Here is a 14,555-nt window from a genome sequence, read left to right as displayed (position 1 = left end):
ACGCTTGGACAAACCCCCGGGGAATGCTCGGGCGGCTCTGGAGGATGCTCAGGAGGCTCTGGGGGGTTCTCGGGCAGCTCTGGGGGGGAGATGCTTGGGTGGCTCTGGGGGATGCTCCAGCGGCTCTGGGGGATGCTCAGGAGGCCCCGGGGTGCTCAGGCAGCACCTGCGATGCCTGGACAACCCCCGGGGGATGCTCGGGCGGCTCTGGAGGATGCTCAGGAGGCTCTGGGGGGTTCTCGGGCAGCTCTGGGGGGGAGATGCTCCAGCGGCTCTGGGAAATGCTCCAGCGGCTCTGGGAGATGCTCCAGTGGCTCTGGGAGACGCTCAGGAGGCCCTGGGGTGCTCAGGCAGCACCTGCGATGCTTGGACAACCCCTGGGGGATGCTTGGGCAGCTCTGGGGGGGTGATGCTCAGGCAGCTCTGGGAGATGCTCGGGAAGCTCTTGGAAATGCTCAGGCAGCTCTGGGGGATGCTCAGGTGGCTCTGGAGGGTTCTCAGGCAGTTCTGGGGGGTAGATGCTTGGGCAGCTCTGGGGGCCTGGCTGCCTGGGGGTCACCCAGCTGTGGGCCCCCCCCCGACAGATCAGGGCTGGGACTATCTCAGCGTCCGTCCCCCCCCTTAGCCTGTTGCAGCCCCCAGTTACGCACTGGGAGAGGCATAACAAAGAGAGAACATAAGGAGATGAGTGAGGAAAATAATCCAGAATATCAACCAAAAGGCTAAGAACAACTGAAGTTTATTAACAACTTGATTCTGAATAAGCGTCACGTTGCGCTTTCTGCATTTTCAAAATGCTAGACACTGAAAATGTGGAACTAGGGGTCATAGAGAAGCAGGAATTACCAAAAAAAAAAAACCCACCTTCTCATAAAAGCATGTGTTATTTTGGTGATTTATTCAGACTCTAGAGCTCAAGGTGAATTCTGGGCAGTTTTCAGATAGTCTGTGTCCCATTTTCAAGAGATCAGAAAGCAGATACCTGGTAACATCTCAGAGCACATGGCCTTCAGAACGAGCAGCACGGAAAAAGTCCATACATTGCAGGCAAGGAGAAGGGGGGGGAAAAAAAAGGTCAAAGTTTATATTTTTTCTGGTTTATTGTGGCTGTATTGTGGCTAACATCAGTGACACTCATTTCTCAGAAGCAATTTGCTAATTCCAATACTGTTTCGACATCCTGCAGCACGCTTCCTCCTGGCAAACCAGGTCAGCCAATTCAGTTTGAACCTGTTTCTAAAAATAACTGTTACTCTCTACAAGGGCACATTACACATCTTAGCCTGCAGACATTCAACACTTTACAGTTCTCCTTAACTCCAAATGTAATTCTTTGTACATAGTTTTGGAATCATTTTTTTCTCCACGTCGTGTCCCCACCCCGCAAAAAATCTTGTTTATAGAAGATTTACAGTGGAAATCTGTTTGGTTACAAGGACCCTAGACAGACTAAGAACCATATTAACTTTTCTGGGAACAGGGAATATTTTCTAGTGTGTGTTCATTGGCTGAAAATTATTAGCTGAGTAGCTAGAAGATATTTACAAAGGCCACCAAAAATCCTCAGAAGGATTGTACGTGTTATTAGTGCATTGAAATGACATTGCCAGGCACAGGACGTATGAACATCCATTCAGCAGTCTCTCGTCCCATTACTGAGGGTAAAGCTCCACTATCATCGCGTGCCCCTGAAATGAAGAGAGAGAACAGTCACAGAAAGGGCTAATTATTCCAGACATGCAGTCAATACGAGACACCCGCCTCCTGACCACAATAAACCACAGGAGAGATGAAAACCCGGGGCCAAGTCACTAACAGGATTCTGCAGACAGCGGTTTGATGGCTTCGTAACACAGGTGCGCTTCGGGCCGGCCAAGAGAGCATCCTGACCAAGCATCACGCTGTTTTCAGGGCCAAACTAGCTCTTAAAGCAACTCAGTGAGGAAGCAACGTCCAGGCCAGCGCCCTTAGGTCACGAGAAGGCCAGCTACACTAGGTCCCTACAGAACTGCCACCGGGCACTACAACGTTGAACCAGGGCTCCCATCCAGAGGTCTCAAGAGCCACTGAAAATCTGGTACAGTCCCTCTCACCCCCATTTTTCATGTAAAGATCTTTCTTCCCAGGATTAGAAAGATCCTCACGTGCCACAATCTGGGCAGTCTTTATAAATGAGTCAGTAAACAAAACCCTCGGAACATGGGAGAAATCTCTCCTTCCCTTTCATATCTCAGAGGCAGCAACAGGCTGCGCTAGCCATTACACAGGAATGATTCCGATATTGGGCTGTGGAGTCTCTTAAGTGGATGAGATGGAGGCCCTGGCACTACAGAGCTGTCCCATACCCATGTAACTGGACAAGACTTCACCGTACCGACAGGAGCAGAGATGCAACTACTGCCCCTCTTCAGAGGGAACAGGACACAGCACACGGCATTATTACCTGTCCTCCTGCAGCACAGGCAGCAACCAGACCGTACTGTCCTCCCTCCTTCTTCAATCTATGAGCAGCAGTAATTACTAGACGGCAACCAGTGGCAGCAAAAGGATGTCCCAGTGACAGGGAGCCACCCCAGGTATTGAACTTCTCCAGAGGTGGGGCTCCAACCTGCAGGAACACACAGAGGGACACACACAATCACCGGTCTGGAAGGAGACTGCCTGGCCTCGCCACGACACCACCAAACCTACAAGGCCAGCCTGGACTGTGGTGAAGTGTTCCTTAGCACCTAGAAACACCCAATGACAGTACAAAACCACACCAAAGGCTTTACTTCGTCATCTGCAGTCAGGTAGACCACAAGCTGCTAGAAGGTATGCAGAAAGACAAAGATTCTCCCATCACTTACAATTCTCTCCTCCCCAACTATTAGTATTATGGCTCTAGATCTCCACCTCCTGCTGTCAACAGGAATTCCATCATTCCCAAAGAAACTGCTCATACTGGGATTTGCTAATCCAAAGTTCAAGAAACATTACTTCTCACTGAACATAACAGAAGCCCTGCTTTGCAGCACCACCATACCTTTCTGCCACGTGGAATATGAACAACACTAAAACTAAGGATAAAAGCTTCCTGATTTGTGTCCTTACCTTCGACTTTCTGCCCATGTAGTTTTGTGCAAACCAGTCTGAATCCATAGCTTTCAGGTTGGCCAGAATTTGCCCCTGGAAGGGAAAAGAGGGCAACTTGAACAGGGATAACAGCAGACTTGAAGAAAAGCCTATGGACAGTGCTAGCTATCTAGCGCTAAGAGATATCTTGAGATTAGCTACAGCCAAAAAACCTAATACATCCAACTGCAGAAAAGTGTTTTACAGGATCGCCCCAATATTAGCTCAAACCTAGTTCAAGAAATACACTGTCCAGTTAACATGCCATCTCACCATATAAATACATATCACCAAACCAATTAGTAGATGACTTGGAGAAAAGGTTTCTTTTCCATACAAGGGTCTTGGTGAAGTAAGATTTTTCAGGTTGTTTTAGAAGAATCTGTACTCACCTGGTGACTGCAAGCAACATAAGCCATCTTCAGCACAGATTATGTTAATGTATAAAATGTCAGCTATATATTTAAAATATATACAGTACTTACACACAGATGTAATTTTACATTTGTATCTACATGCAGTTCTACATTTAGTGAAAGTGTTAACAAGAGCTTTCACCAACATGAAAACAGAAGTCTACGGAACAGAATTTTACAGCTAGAGATGCCCTTAGAGTTCCAGAGTTACTTACGGCAAAGGCTTCGTGAAATTCAAATGCATCAATGTCAGCCATGGTTAGACCAGCCTTCTCTAGCACTTTGGGAGTAGCATATGTTGGGCTGAATAAGAGTTAAGAAACAGACGTCAAACATCAACATGTTTCCTCACAGTATTGCCCCCTTCTCCACAGCGAGCCACGTTACGTTCCTCCTCTCTAGGATGCATGGTACAGTTCTCAGCCCGTTCCACCCCAACTGAAACACAACCCCAAGTAACTACTAGTAGCGTCAACATGCCGAGATGCCCCTCAGCAAATGAAGGTGAATATTTCTGCCACAGCTCCTCTCTCAGGTCAGCCACCCCCCCATACCGAGTCACATCTAACACACCAGCTCTTACACCTTGCGAGAAGGCCTGAAGAGATGCAGTGTTTTAATTAGCTACCTCACAAAAAGCAAATATGTAACGGTAAGACAAGGGTGTTGTGCTAGTAGTAGAGGACTGCTAGCGGGTGCTCTTCATTATCGTCACCTACCCGAGTAGCAGTTGGTCCTTTGGATCCTGGGACACATACACAAAATCCCTGCACAGGAAAAATGCTATTAGTAACAGAAAGAGGAGAGGAAGGAAGCAAGAGCAGATTTCAGAGGCCATGCAGAGCGCTCCCTTTTTACCTTAGGTAGGCCTTTGGTTTGTATCCCATGGCCAGAGCCTTCTCCTCGGACATGAGCAGAATTGCCGAAGCACCATCTGTCTGAAACAGGCAGACAAACCAACCCAGTGAGGCAACTGCCTGAAGAGCAATCGCACCACGCACACAAAACGAGCCTGACAACTCTGTTGTAGAGCAGCTGGCAAAACAGTACCCCAAACATAACCAGTGTCCAGGCTCTGCCACGGCACCCAAAGACGTTCAGAGCAGACTCTGCTGTTGCATTCTTATGAATAACTGTTTGCCAAAGAGCTGTAACCAGACACGGGCCTCACACAAGAAGACAATTTCACGAGGAATTACTTATCTCCTAGGACATGCAGAAGCCTTATGGTATGGGACAAAAAACAAGTCACCATGACTAAGCAGGTGGATAGATGATCTGTGAATGATGTCAATAAACACACTGCTGAAGCACCTCACTACAGTCCAAATTCCCAAACTCTCCCTAATTTCAAGCAGGACAGAGGTGCCTAACTGCCCTGTTAACCCTGAGGACAAGCTGGTTTTCCCAAACACTCCCCTGTCCGTTCGGCTCCATTCCAAAACTGGAGTATAATTCTCAGATGACACAAGCCGTGGGTTCACCACAATGCAAAAATGAACTTGATGTCCTTGGCTCAGGGTCACCTACTACTGGGATAACAACCCTAAGCTGGCCTACAGATCTGCTGTGTACAGCACACCAACAGGGACTCAACAGTTCCTAACACCACCAAGACTATGACATTACCAGGCTTTCGTAAGTCCCCAGGAACCCTAAAGAATAAGTGTAATTGCTGCTGAAAGAGCCCCAGCATTAGTTACTTGCTTTCTCTGAAGTACTCATTACAGAGTGTGAAACTGCCTTTTAAACATACAAGAATCCATCGAGGCCGCATGCAGGAAAAGACAGTTGCCTCAAGCCTTCTGTGGGAGACTTTCCACGGCAGTCACCTTCTACTGAGTCACAGAAATTGGGGCTCAGATTCTCCTAGCCTAATTTACACAACTACTTTAGACTTCAGCATCTAAAAGGCTCCCTTTAAAGGTACTAGAGAAAGGTGCACCTGTAGAACACAGAGCTCATCATAGATGTGCTAAAGAAATCTCTCCCAGCCCTCTGTGGATTTCAGGGTAAGCCCTAAAGTGACGAGTTTAAACTCATCACTTTAAAACTACTAACTTCTAGATTTAAAATATGATTAATCCCATCCTGGGACAGAATTTCTGCATGTGCCTCTGAATGTCCACCGCTTTTTCCTCTTCAAAAGGCAGTTACCAAAAACACAAAAAAGGTAAAATACCGTAAAACTTTAGGGGTTTAGTTCTGGATTTTAAATAGAGACAATCCATCCAGCACCCAAATTCACTAGATTATAATGCAGTTCGAAGCTACCCTTGCAAAGTCTTAAAACAGGTGATACCACAAAGGAGTCAATTCATTCAAACAGATGATATCATCTTAATCTAGGTACCTCTGCGAAGCAGAGGGTAAAACAGTTTTCCCCTCTAGCTCACACGGTGATGGGAACATGCATTACCAGGAAGGATGAGTTGGCAGCTGTGACAGTTCCATACGGCTTGACAAAAGACGGCTTCAGCTTGCCCATCTGCTCCATTGAGGAAGGACGGATTCCATTATCTTTGGTTACTGTATCTTTGCCTATTGATGGGGGGAAAAAAAGTATTTATATTAAGAAAGTCAGCAACATACATGAATTTGCACATCAGAAGTCCAGAAAAAAATTCAGAAAACTCTCCTTTTTATGACAAGTGGGAGGAGAAAGAAGGGAAAAAATCCATTAACGGTATCAGAATAATTGTAATGCGGCTAAAAATTAACACTTAAAAAAATTGAAGCTACATTACTTTCTCTTTAAAGACCAAAATAATAAGTGCTGAAGTCTACTTACATAAGAAAAAATTACCACTTGAAAAAAAACAGTTGATAAAAAAATTTAAATTTAGATTATAAAATCTAAATTGGAGAACTATTTCTAAATCAGTACATGCCTGCGTCACAAATTTTGAGAAAGTCAGACCACTATGAGGAAACAAATATATTCACCTTCAACTATACTGACTGCTTAAATAAGCCAGTTTACAAAAAGTACCAATTCTAGCTTAAAGACTATCTGAGTGTGGATCTATAGGTAAGGTCTCTTTAGGAAACGAACTACAAAGTAAAAATGAATAGGTACACCAAAGCCCTCCCACTGGCTGACTGCAGGATGAGGGTGGAAATCAGTCCACAGAAGGGACAGTTTAAAATTTGTCCCCAAGCTGTTTCAGACTTGAGCAATGACCAGGATGCCTGGTGAACTGAAGTCTTCCAAGCAAATCAAATTTCAGGTCTTCCTAAACAGCACCTGATTTATCAAACCAGGATTTCATTAGGCTTACTATTTGCTGTTAATCGTTTGGGGTATAAAAATTGGTTCTCTTGTCTGACTGAAAGAGCAGAGGGATTCTTCGTCAAATAGTTCTGATTTTCCTTGCTCTATCATCACGTCAGCAGGGAGAGGAGATGAGCACTACAGAATTTAGACATGCAAGAACAGTTTAGAAACATGTTCTTAGATAGTACTTTTTCAGGGACAAACAGGCTACATATCAAAGACTCCAAATCCATAACTGAGATGCACAGAAAACTACAAATCTGAGCCCAGCCCTTCCTCTCCTTTTTTAAAATCAATTATTTCTTTATTGAACTACCACATGCTAGCTATGAAACACTTGCAGTTTTACCTGGCACTTTGAAGGGCACCACATCGAGCAGCAAGCCTCCATCCTGGGCTTTCTTGGCTAGTGTGTGCGAACGGAGGGCATACTCATCTTGCTCCACACGGGAGACTGCAAAGGCAGCAGCCAAACGATCGGCAGAGTGCCCCATGGTCTCATTGGTGGAGAACTCGGCCACAGCTGGTAGCTACCAAAAGGAAAAGTAAAGTCAGCATACATAAACACCTGTCCCTGCAGCGGTTACAGGCAATTATGAACCATGATTAAAGTTCGGAAGTCGGTTAAGCCCTATGTAATCAGTCAGTGAGGTCCTTCCATTAAATAGAGCAGCTACTGTTAGAGCTACACAAATAACACGTGGTACCATACCAGAATCCACTTAATCAAATGTATTAGAGGAACTGCCAGTTCTAGTGCATATGGTGGATAAAATGAGATCCACACTGCTGCTTGTCCCGGGGACTCAAGAACAGACTCCCTTATCAAAGGTGACCGGACATTTTGGGTCAAGGTGAAACAACACATCCAGGGACCTTAAAAATCCATGCCAAAGACCTCCTCAAGCAAAACTAGAAACAGCAGGTCAGCTGCTGAGTGAACTTAGTTGCTAAGTTCAGCTTAGCTTTTATTCTTCCAACAGCACACAGGAAATTCCTGCATGCATTTAAGCCTGCATTTTCATACCTTATTTGGACTTGATCTCACCTCTACTATATGTACACTGCACTTCCGTGCATCGCGGCACTCACGCTAAAGGAGGCCGTCAGCAGCATGAACGCACACAGTTTCTCATGAAGACCTCGGGTCACTCACTGGTAGTGAGGAGGGAAACACTCTCCCTTCCCATCTCCATGATTTCACAGTTCACCTTTCTCATGGTGTCAAAGACAGAGGAGAGCAGCTCCCTCTACAGCAAACTCCTGACACTAACCAGAAGACGGCCAGTTCTCATCACGGCCCACACATGGGAGCTGAACACAGTCAGTACCTGGCAGGATTTGGCCAGGAAGAGTCATCAAATTGTGCATTTCAGATGCATTAATCAAACAACAATTACTTTAATATCAGAGAGAAACATCCTCAGTATATTTAGTCTGTTACTTCTACTATTTAGGAAACAAAAATTCCTTTGACCCTTTAGGACTCTTGCATAAGCTTTATTTTGATGAAAAAGGCTTCTACTTTGTAGAGTCTCTAGCACACATTGGGCTAGGAGTTGCAGAAAGAGAGGGGGATTTTGAAGTCTTGAAATAAGTTAGGCTTATTGAAGACCAACATGTAAGAAAACCATTTAAAAACAAAGCAGGGATTAAAGAATGCTATAGAACTTGCATTAATCAACTGCAGTTCTAACCTAAAGCACAGGACGACAGAGAACCAACAAAGGTGAGCCACAGAAAGCAATCTCACCCCTTTTGAAATCCTTTTAAGCTCTCCAGTGAGTTTTACACCTCCTTATAAAATAGTTTAGCTTGAATATCTAAATGTGTGAAAAAAATTACCTCAGGAGCAAAGTAGTCAGGGCGAATTTTGGAAATCAGAGAGAGCTTTTGGCCCAAAGTCTTGGCTCTGTTAAGCGTGAGCATAGTCTTCCTCATCTTCCTACTGTGACGAATGGGAACATCCGACATTAACTCCACACCCCCTGCTACAACGACATCGCACTGGCCAGCCGCAATCATACCCACACCTACAGAACGAGAGAGAGCTTCCCATGAGAACCGTGGGGAGAAGCAACACTTACCACATTACTATCAGCAGATGTCCTTGGATGATACCACGTTTTGTTTCCTTCTCCGGCCTCTAGCTTTAGCCAAGTTATACAACACACACTAACCAGAGACTGAGCAGGTTGAACATGAGTTTTCTGACTCATACTAACTCTGTAACTTTACCTCCACTTCTCTTTGTCACATATGGCAGTTGGGAGAACAGTCTCCTTAGTGATTCAGGATAGTAACCGAGTCTCAATTTTTTGCTCAATTTAGGCTAAATCAAAGATGACAGTAGCCTTCCTAAAAGGCAGTAACTTCCTTATCAAGCCTGAGTCTTTACCTCTCAAGCTAACATGGACACTGAGCAGATACTACTGCTGAATGCAAATGGTGTTAAGCCGCTGGCAGGCCTACAGCAGATACTCAATTTGTATTATATTTTGTTGGTTCAGAAACTTTTCCCTTCCATCCCAGAATTTTTTCAGACGCTTAGTTTTCAAAACCACAACTTGTTCTTCCAGCCAACATACCTGTAGTCATAGCCTGGTTTGAAGAAATGCAAGCCATAGTGACTGTGTGGGCTGGAGTTTTGTCAGAGAAACCAGCTCCCAAGGCAGCCTACGAGCGATAAAGAATGACGGTTACACCTGTGCCTCTGCCTCCACGGGGCTAGAGCCGCCCTCTGCGCAGTAACACACCTTCGCAGACTAAGCTGAAAACAAGTGCATCAACTTTCCATCCGACCAATTACTGCATCAGCCATGCCTCCCTCCCCGGCCGGACTCTCGAAACAGGAGGAGAAGGCAGCTGCCCAGCTGTCCAGGCTCTCAGCCAGGTATGGGGGCAATCACCCACCAGCCCCCTGCCCAATTAATAAAGGAACAAATTAATCACACACCTCACGATTCCCTAAAGAGCTTTCAAACATACAACATTGTCTTTGCCTCCCCTTATTTGCAAAGGCAGCACATGAAAAGAATTATTTAGATAGACCTCCGAGTACAAGGCACTGAGATTTGCTCTGCACAGAACAGAAAACACTTCTTGTGGTTCAGGCTTGCCAGAAAGCAGCGTCTCATTTGACCCAGCTGAGAGTACAGGCTCCCATCACAGGAGAACTGCCTACACCAGGACCTTCCCTAGTTGAGACGTGGCCAACTAGTTTAAAGTTCAACAGTTGTTCCCAAGTTAAAATTAAACCACAGCCTCATCTGACTGGTACGTGACCAAAGCAAGTATTTGCATACACAAGGATAAAACTGCYGATGGAATTGGAGATACTGATCATCTCGTAAGTCTTTCCAGCACAGGTTACGTAATGCTTTTGGTGGCTGCAAACAGTATCAAGGCTTCAGATTATAGATAATCACATGCCATCTCCATAACATTACTTTAGTGGACCAGGTTCTTTCTTTGTATAAGACATGAATTGYGTTTTTTTGCCTGCCAGAAGAAAGCGCAGCCAAGCTACTACATTTCAAATCATTCAAATGCTGCATCTGATCAGTCAACTAAAAAAAATAAAGACCACGATAAAGCAACATATCACAGAATGTTCTGATCCTGTCAAGTACTTCTGGCAAGCCAGCATCCAAGTCCAACTGGCAGTCAGAGTTGAGTGATCGGCAATCATTAACAAAAGCTCCCCTTTCAGGGAAGAATCAAGCAGAGGCTTCACAGCATCAAAATAAACTTAACCTATGGTAGATTTCAACAGGAGGCAGAATCCCACAGAGTTATTTTATGGACAATACTGTACAACTAGCTTATATTCCCAAACCGTGTTTAAATGAACTGCAAAATAGATTCTCTTTCACAGGGTTTGTTATCTTCATGCTAGCTGCTTAAATCAGGCTTACAGGAGAAATGCTGCACATAACCCACCTCTCTGGCAACGTTACTTGTTTTCACTTCCTGGATAACTGTGCCATAAACAATGTAATCAACAACATCCCGTGGGACACTGGTCCGGTTCAGCAACCCTCTGAGAGAAGACAGAAACAAACAGAATTTGCACCAAGTAAGCAATAACCTTGCCATAGTCCTCAAACATCCATCTTCCACCAGTCGAGCCAGAGAACACGGCAACAACAGAGCTACATATTGTACTCCTAATTCAGAAGAAATCTTGCATGCAMACATACTTAATGAAAGGTATAATTGACTATAGACTGCAAATGATCATAGTGATACTATCACTATATAAATGACTATCTATATAGTTTCATGAAAGCAGTTACTCTTCTTCCCCCATAGAAGTGGCTGTTAATATCTTCCCTAATTTGGAACATTCTGACATCAAAATTAAAGGAATAAGGGCTTAGGGATAACAAAGCCAATTACCTTTAGTATAGGAACATGTAAGAGTCTCATAAAGACATATAGAAAACGAGCAGTTAAGYTTTCACAGTTCATTAGAAAACACATCGCACAATTTGCCAGAACATCTTGGCAACTATGCTAAGACAGCAAATCCCATTGTGGGCACTGATTAAGGCTAGCGGGATTCAAATGTAGTTTCATGCATTGCAAAACACCCAATAAAACTAAAAACACCTCARTAAAGACCTTCTCTCCAGCAGTGCACTAAAACCACCTCAGCCTTCAATCTCTGGGGCACAGCCCTCACACACTGCCTGTCAACCTAACTGGCCTTCCTCTGGCTCCCCAAAGACGGCATTCAGATTTGGCATGACTGCACCCAACCCCACACCTCGCGATCTTTCCTCGTGACTTGAAATCTCCATCCTCCCCAAGTCATGCCTGGTCAACAGTACTCTTCTCGACAGCGTTTTGCTCTGTTTCTTAATTAAAAAGAGCGCTGCTGGTGACCTACAGCTCTTGTCAAATCACAGCAGGATGGGAGCGACATTCAAGACAACAGAATTAGCCTGTTACTCTCCATGTCACTTAGCTTGCTTTGAATTGCCCAGATGTTTTTGTCTTGAACTGTAAGCACACTGAGACAATAGCTAAGACCTCTATTAGAGAACCATACACAGCCAGAATTCAAATCAACTGAAATTAGTCAAGCAGGACAACAATGCAATCTGCTTTTGCACAAGTCTATTGTGCACCCTACTGCTTGAACCACCTACCAAGGCAGYGGCAGACCATGAAAAATGAAGCACTTGGATTGTATTGTTCAGCAACAAAACTAGAACCTTGGCTCTCAGCTTTGCTGAAGCCACTGTACCAACACCAGGACCCCAGGAGTCCAGCAGAAGACAGTTTCTTGAGCTCTTTTGACATTCAGTTTACTTACTGCAATGCTGCTCTGGCTAAGTCATGGGGCATAAGATCCGCGTACCTGGAAGTTTGAGAAGAGAGGCAGAAACTTAGTGTCAGAAACCAATAGAGGTGTCTTCCTCACCAGAGCACTCTAAGTGTACATCAGCAGCACAGAACTGGTGAAGACACCAGAAATGCTCTGAATCACAGGGACAGCGCATTTGTAAGCAAACACGTCATACCTGAGGTTATGAGGACTATCTATGTGTAAGTCAGCATGCAATCACTACACTAAAGCACTGAAAAGCAGCAGTAACAGAATAAAGATATTCTCTCCGGTCCTAATTTGGCTGTGAATTTGGTGGTATAATAGTCTAACAAGAAGAGTCTACAGTAGATTCTCYGCTMCTGTCCAGCTAGTTTTGTGAAACTCTTTGCTTTATCTGCTACAGGGGCATCAACGGGTTCCTCCAGATGTGCAGCACAAATTTGCATTCTCCTTCGAATTCAYATTCATGGCCAATCTTCTTCAAGCCCTGTTTTTTCATAATATAAACTGGAAAATAACTGCCAGCAGTCTAACTCGGCCATTTCAGTATTTTTTTGTACAAAAGTAACTACATTGAAATCAACAGAGCAAACCGTACCCAACATTTTTCACAGAAAAATTCTACTACCAATCAAGTTAACATACATTTTCTTATTATTTTATACTTACGAGGTGCCAGATTGCAAAAATGGAATACGGACGCCCTCTACCACAACAATATTCTTCACGCCACTTTTGGCTAATGTCTTCTTACTCTTAGGCTGGACAGCTTAGGGAGAAGTTTAAGTAATTATTAACAYGAATCTGAGCAAGCTTAAAGCAAGATCCTGTTAAAGCTACTASAAAACTTGAGAAAGAGTCCCCTTTGGTGTATAAGTCAAAACCAGAGTAGGTAGGAGACCTGGGGTGAAATCTTGTCTCTGGTTGAGCATGTSATCTGGGAAAAATGATTTAACAACACAGGATTTCAGCTTCCCCCATCAGCAGAGAGATTCATCTATAGCTCTACTGAGGCAATGGCACAGCTGAGAAYAGAGGCACATACTTCTCAATCTCCAGTACTACTGACAAAAATATTGCAGGAAAAGACACCTCTAAAAATGCTGAATGACTTATAAATGCAGCAGACCAAATTCAAAGCCCTGCAACCAGAATAAGAWCTCCCAGTCTCTCACTTGGGGAGCAGCAAGGACTGCAAACAACAATCCACCTTTCACAGCAACTGTTCACGTATGTGCTCTTATTGCACAGCGAAGGTGAGACAACTCACAGTAAATCAAAACAGTGCAAGAAGTTTCACTTCCATAGGAAAGTAGTAGTAAAAAAAGGGCATATTGCTGCTGTGGGTAACTTGCTACTTCCTCATAACGCGTGGGAATATCTCAGGTTCGAGATAAAACAACATCATGATACAGTATCATTTGATAGGCCACTGTCAGAGCTATTCTAGAGTGACAATTAACAAGGAGTTCAATGACAATTTCCTAACGCAGTCAGGCTTACAATTCTCAACCAGCACACAGCAGCACGAGGCAGCTGCCGTTACAAGCCAGAAAAGGAAAAGGCATGTAAAAGCAAACTAAATCCAGCTAAGTACTGTGCTCAAGCAAGTGAAAGCACAAGTACGAAACTCCGGCACTACACTTGAGCTATATAAGAGGGCTCTCCAGGCAAAGCTAAGGAGACAAGTGGGAGCTGCTGTCTAGGCCAATTTCCGCAATCCAGGCAGCTCAAAGCATCAGAGTCACCCGAGCAACCCCAGAATGAGTCCCAGAACCCYGCATTACCCAAACTGCTTAAAAACAGTCACATCTAACAATCAATTAATTGTGCRCGCTGAGTTGCTCTACCGAGACCTGAGCCTCTTATGGGTCTTACTGGAGCTTAGAGCTAATTCCACAAGCCTCTCCTAGTCAGGGACAGTCCCCATTCCTCCTGGGCAAGAGGCCTGGTTATAACTGGACAACATATAATCTCCCAGCTTAGCTTCTCTGTTTAGATCCTAGAAATAGCAATCTATCAGGTGATAATGCGGCACAAGCTCCAAACCGAGCACAATTGTTGGGTGTGAGGGGGATTCAGATGTTTAGAGGACTCAACTGGAAGCACTGTTTTGCCTGTAGTTTTACCAGTTTGCAACTATAGAAAGGCACTCTTGAATTAATGARGTCTGCCTTGTGTTTCTGAGATCTATGTAGGAGTCTCTGGAAAAGGGAGGCAGCTTCAAAAATAGTCTCTAGTACAAACCCCCGGGGATTCCTGACGCTTTCACTTTACCTGCTGCTTGTAACTGTGAAGAGCAGCTGAGTGATCTGGCAGCTRGAAAACAAGAACCAAAAAAAGTAGGATTTGTCAAATCATAAGTGACAAAAATGTTTCTAGCTATTTTTGTTAGAAATGTTAAAAAAGA

General features: G+C 44.4%; 1 protein-coding gene across 7 annotated transcripts in view; it reads right to left on the bottom strand.

Moving 5' to 3' along the window:
• Positions 1–868: 868 nt before the first annotated feature.
• The window catches only part of HADHB (hydroxyacyl-CoA dehydrogenase trifunctional multienzyme complex subunit beta), a 16,643-nt gene continuing 2,956 nt past the window's right edge, over positions 869–14,555 (bottom strand). For 3 of the 7 annotated variants that reach the window (XM_026080197.1, XM_026080195.1, XM_026080198.1), the window contains exons 3-16: positions 14,423–14,464; positions 12,815–12,914; positions 12,131–12,175; positions 10,750–10,849; positions 9,396–9,483; positions 8,653–8,840; positions 7,157–7,337; positions 5,950–6,071; positions 4,389–4,468; positions 4,250–4,297; positions 3,746–3,833; positions 3,094–3,168; positions 2,444–2,608; positions 869–1,688 (exon numbers count right to left, since the gene is read on the bottom strand). In XM_026080197.1, the coding sequence (XP_025935982.1) occupies positions 1,653–1,688; positions 2,444–2,608; positions 3,094–3,168; positions 3,746–3,833; positions 4,250–4,297; positions 4,389–4,468; positions 5,950–6,071; positions 7,157–7,337; positions 8,653–8,840; positions 9,396–9,483; positions 10,750–10,849; positions 12,131–12,175; positions 12,815–12,914; positions 14,423–14,464 (1,358 nt within the window). In that variant the 3' untranslated portion in view covers positions 869–1,652. Of the gene's footprint in view, positions 1,689–2,443; positions 2,609–3,093; positions 3,169–3,745; positions 3,834–4,249; positions 4,298–4,388; positions 4,469–5,949; positions 6,072–7,156; positions 7,338–8,652; positions 8,841–9,395; positions 9,484–10,749; positions 10,850–12,130; positions 12,176–12,814; positions 12,915–14,422; positions 14,480–14,555 lie in introns of all 7 variants that reach the window. The other 4 variants (XM_026080196.1, XM_026080194.1, XM_026080199.1 and 1 more) reach the window with 3 other exon arrangements.

The sequence above is a fragment of the Apteryx rowi genome, unplaced genomic scaffold (assembly GCF_003343035.1).
Source record: "Apteryx rowi isolate R43461 unplaced genomic scaffold, aptRow1 scaffold_511, whole genome shotgun sequence".
In the NCBI taxonomy this organism is placed as follows: Eukaryota; Metazoa; Chordata; class Aves; order Apterygiformes; family Apterygidae; genus Apteryx; species Apteryx rowi.
Note: the sequence above shows the minus strand (reverse complement) of the source record. Positions and strands in the feature narration are given on the sequence as shown.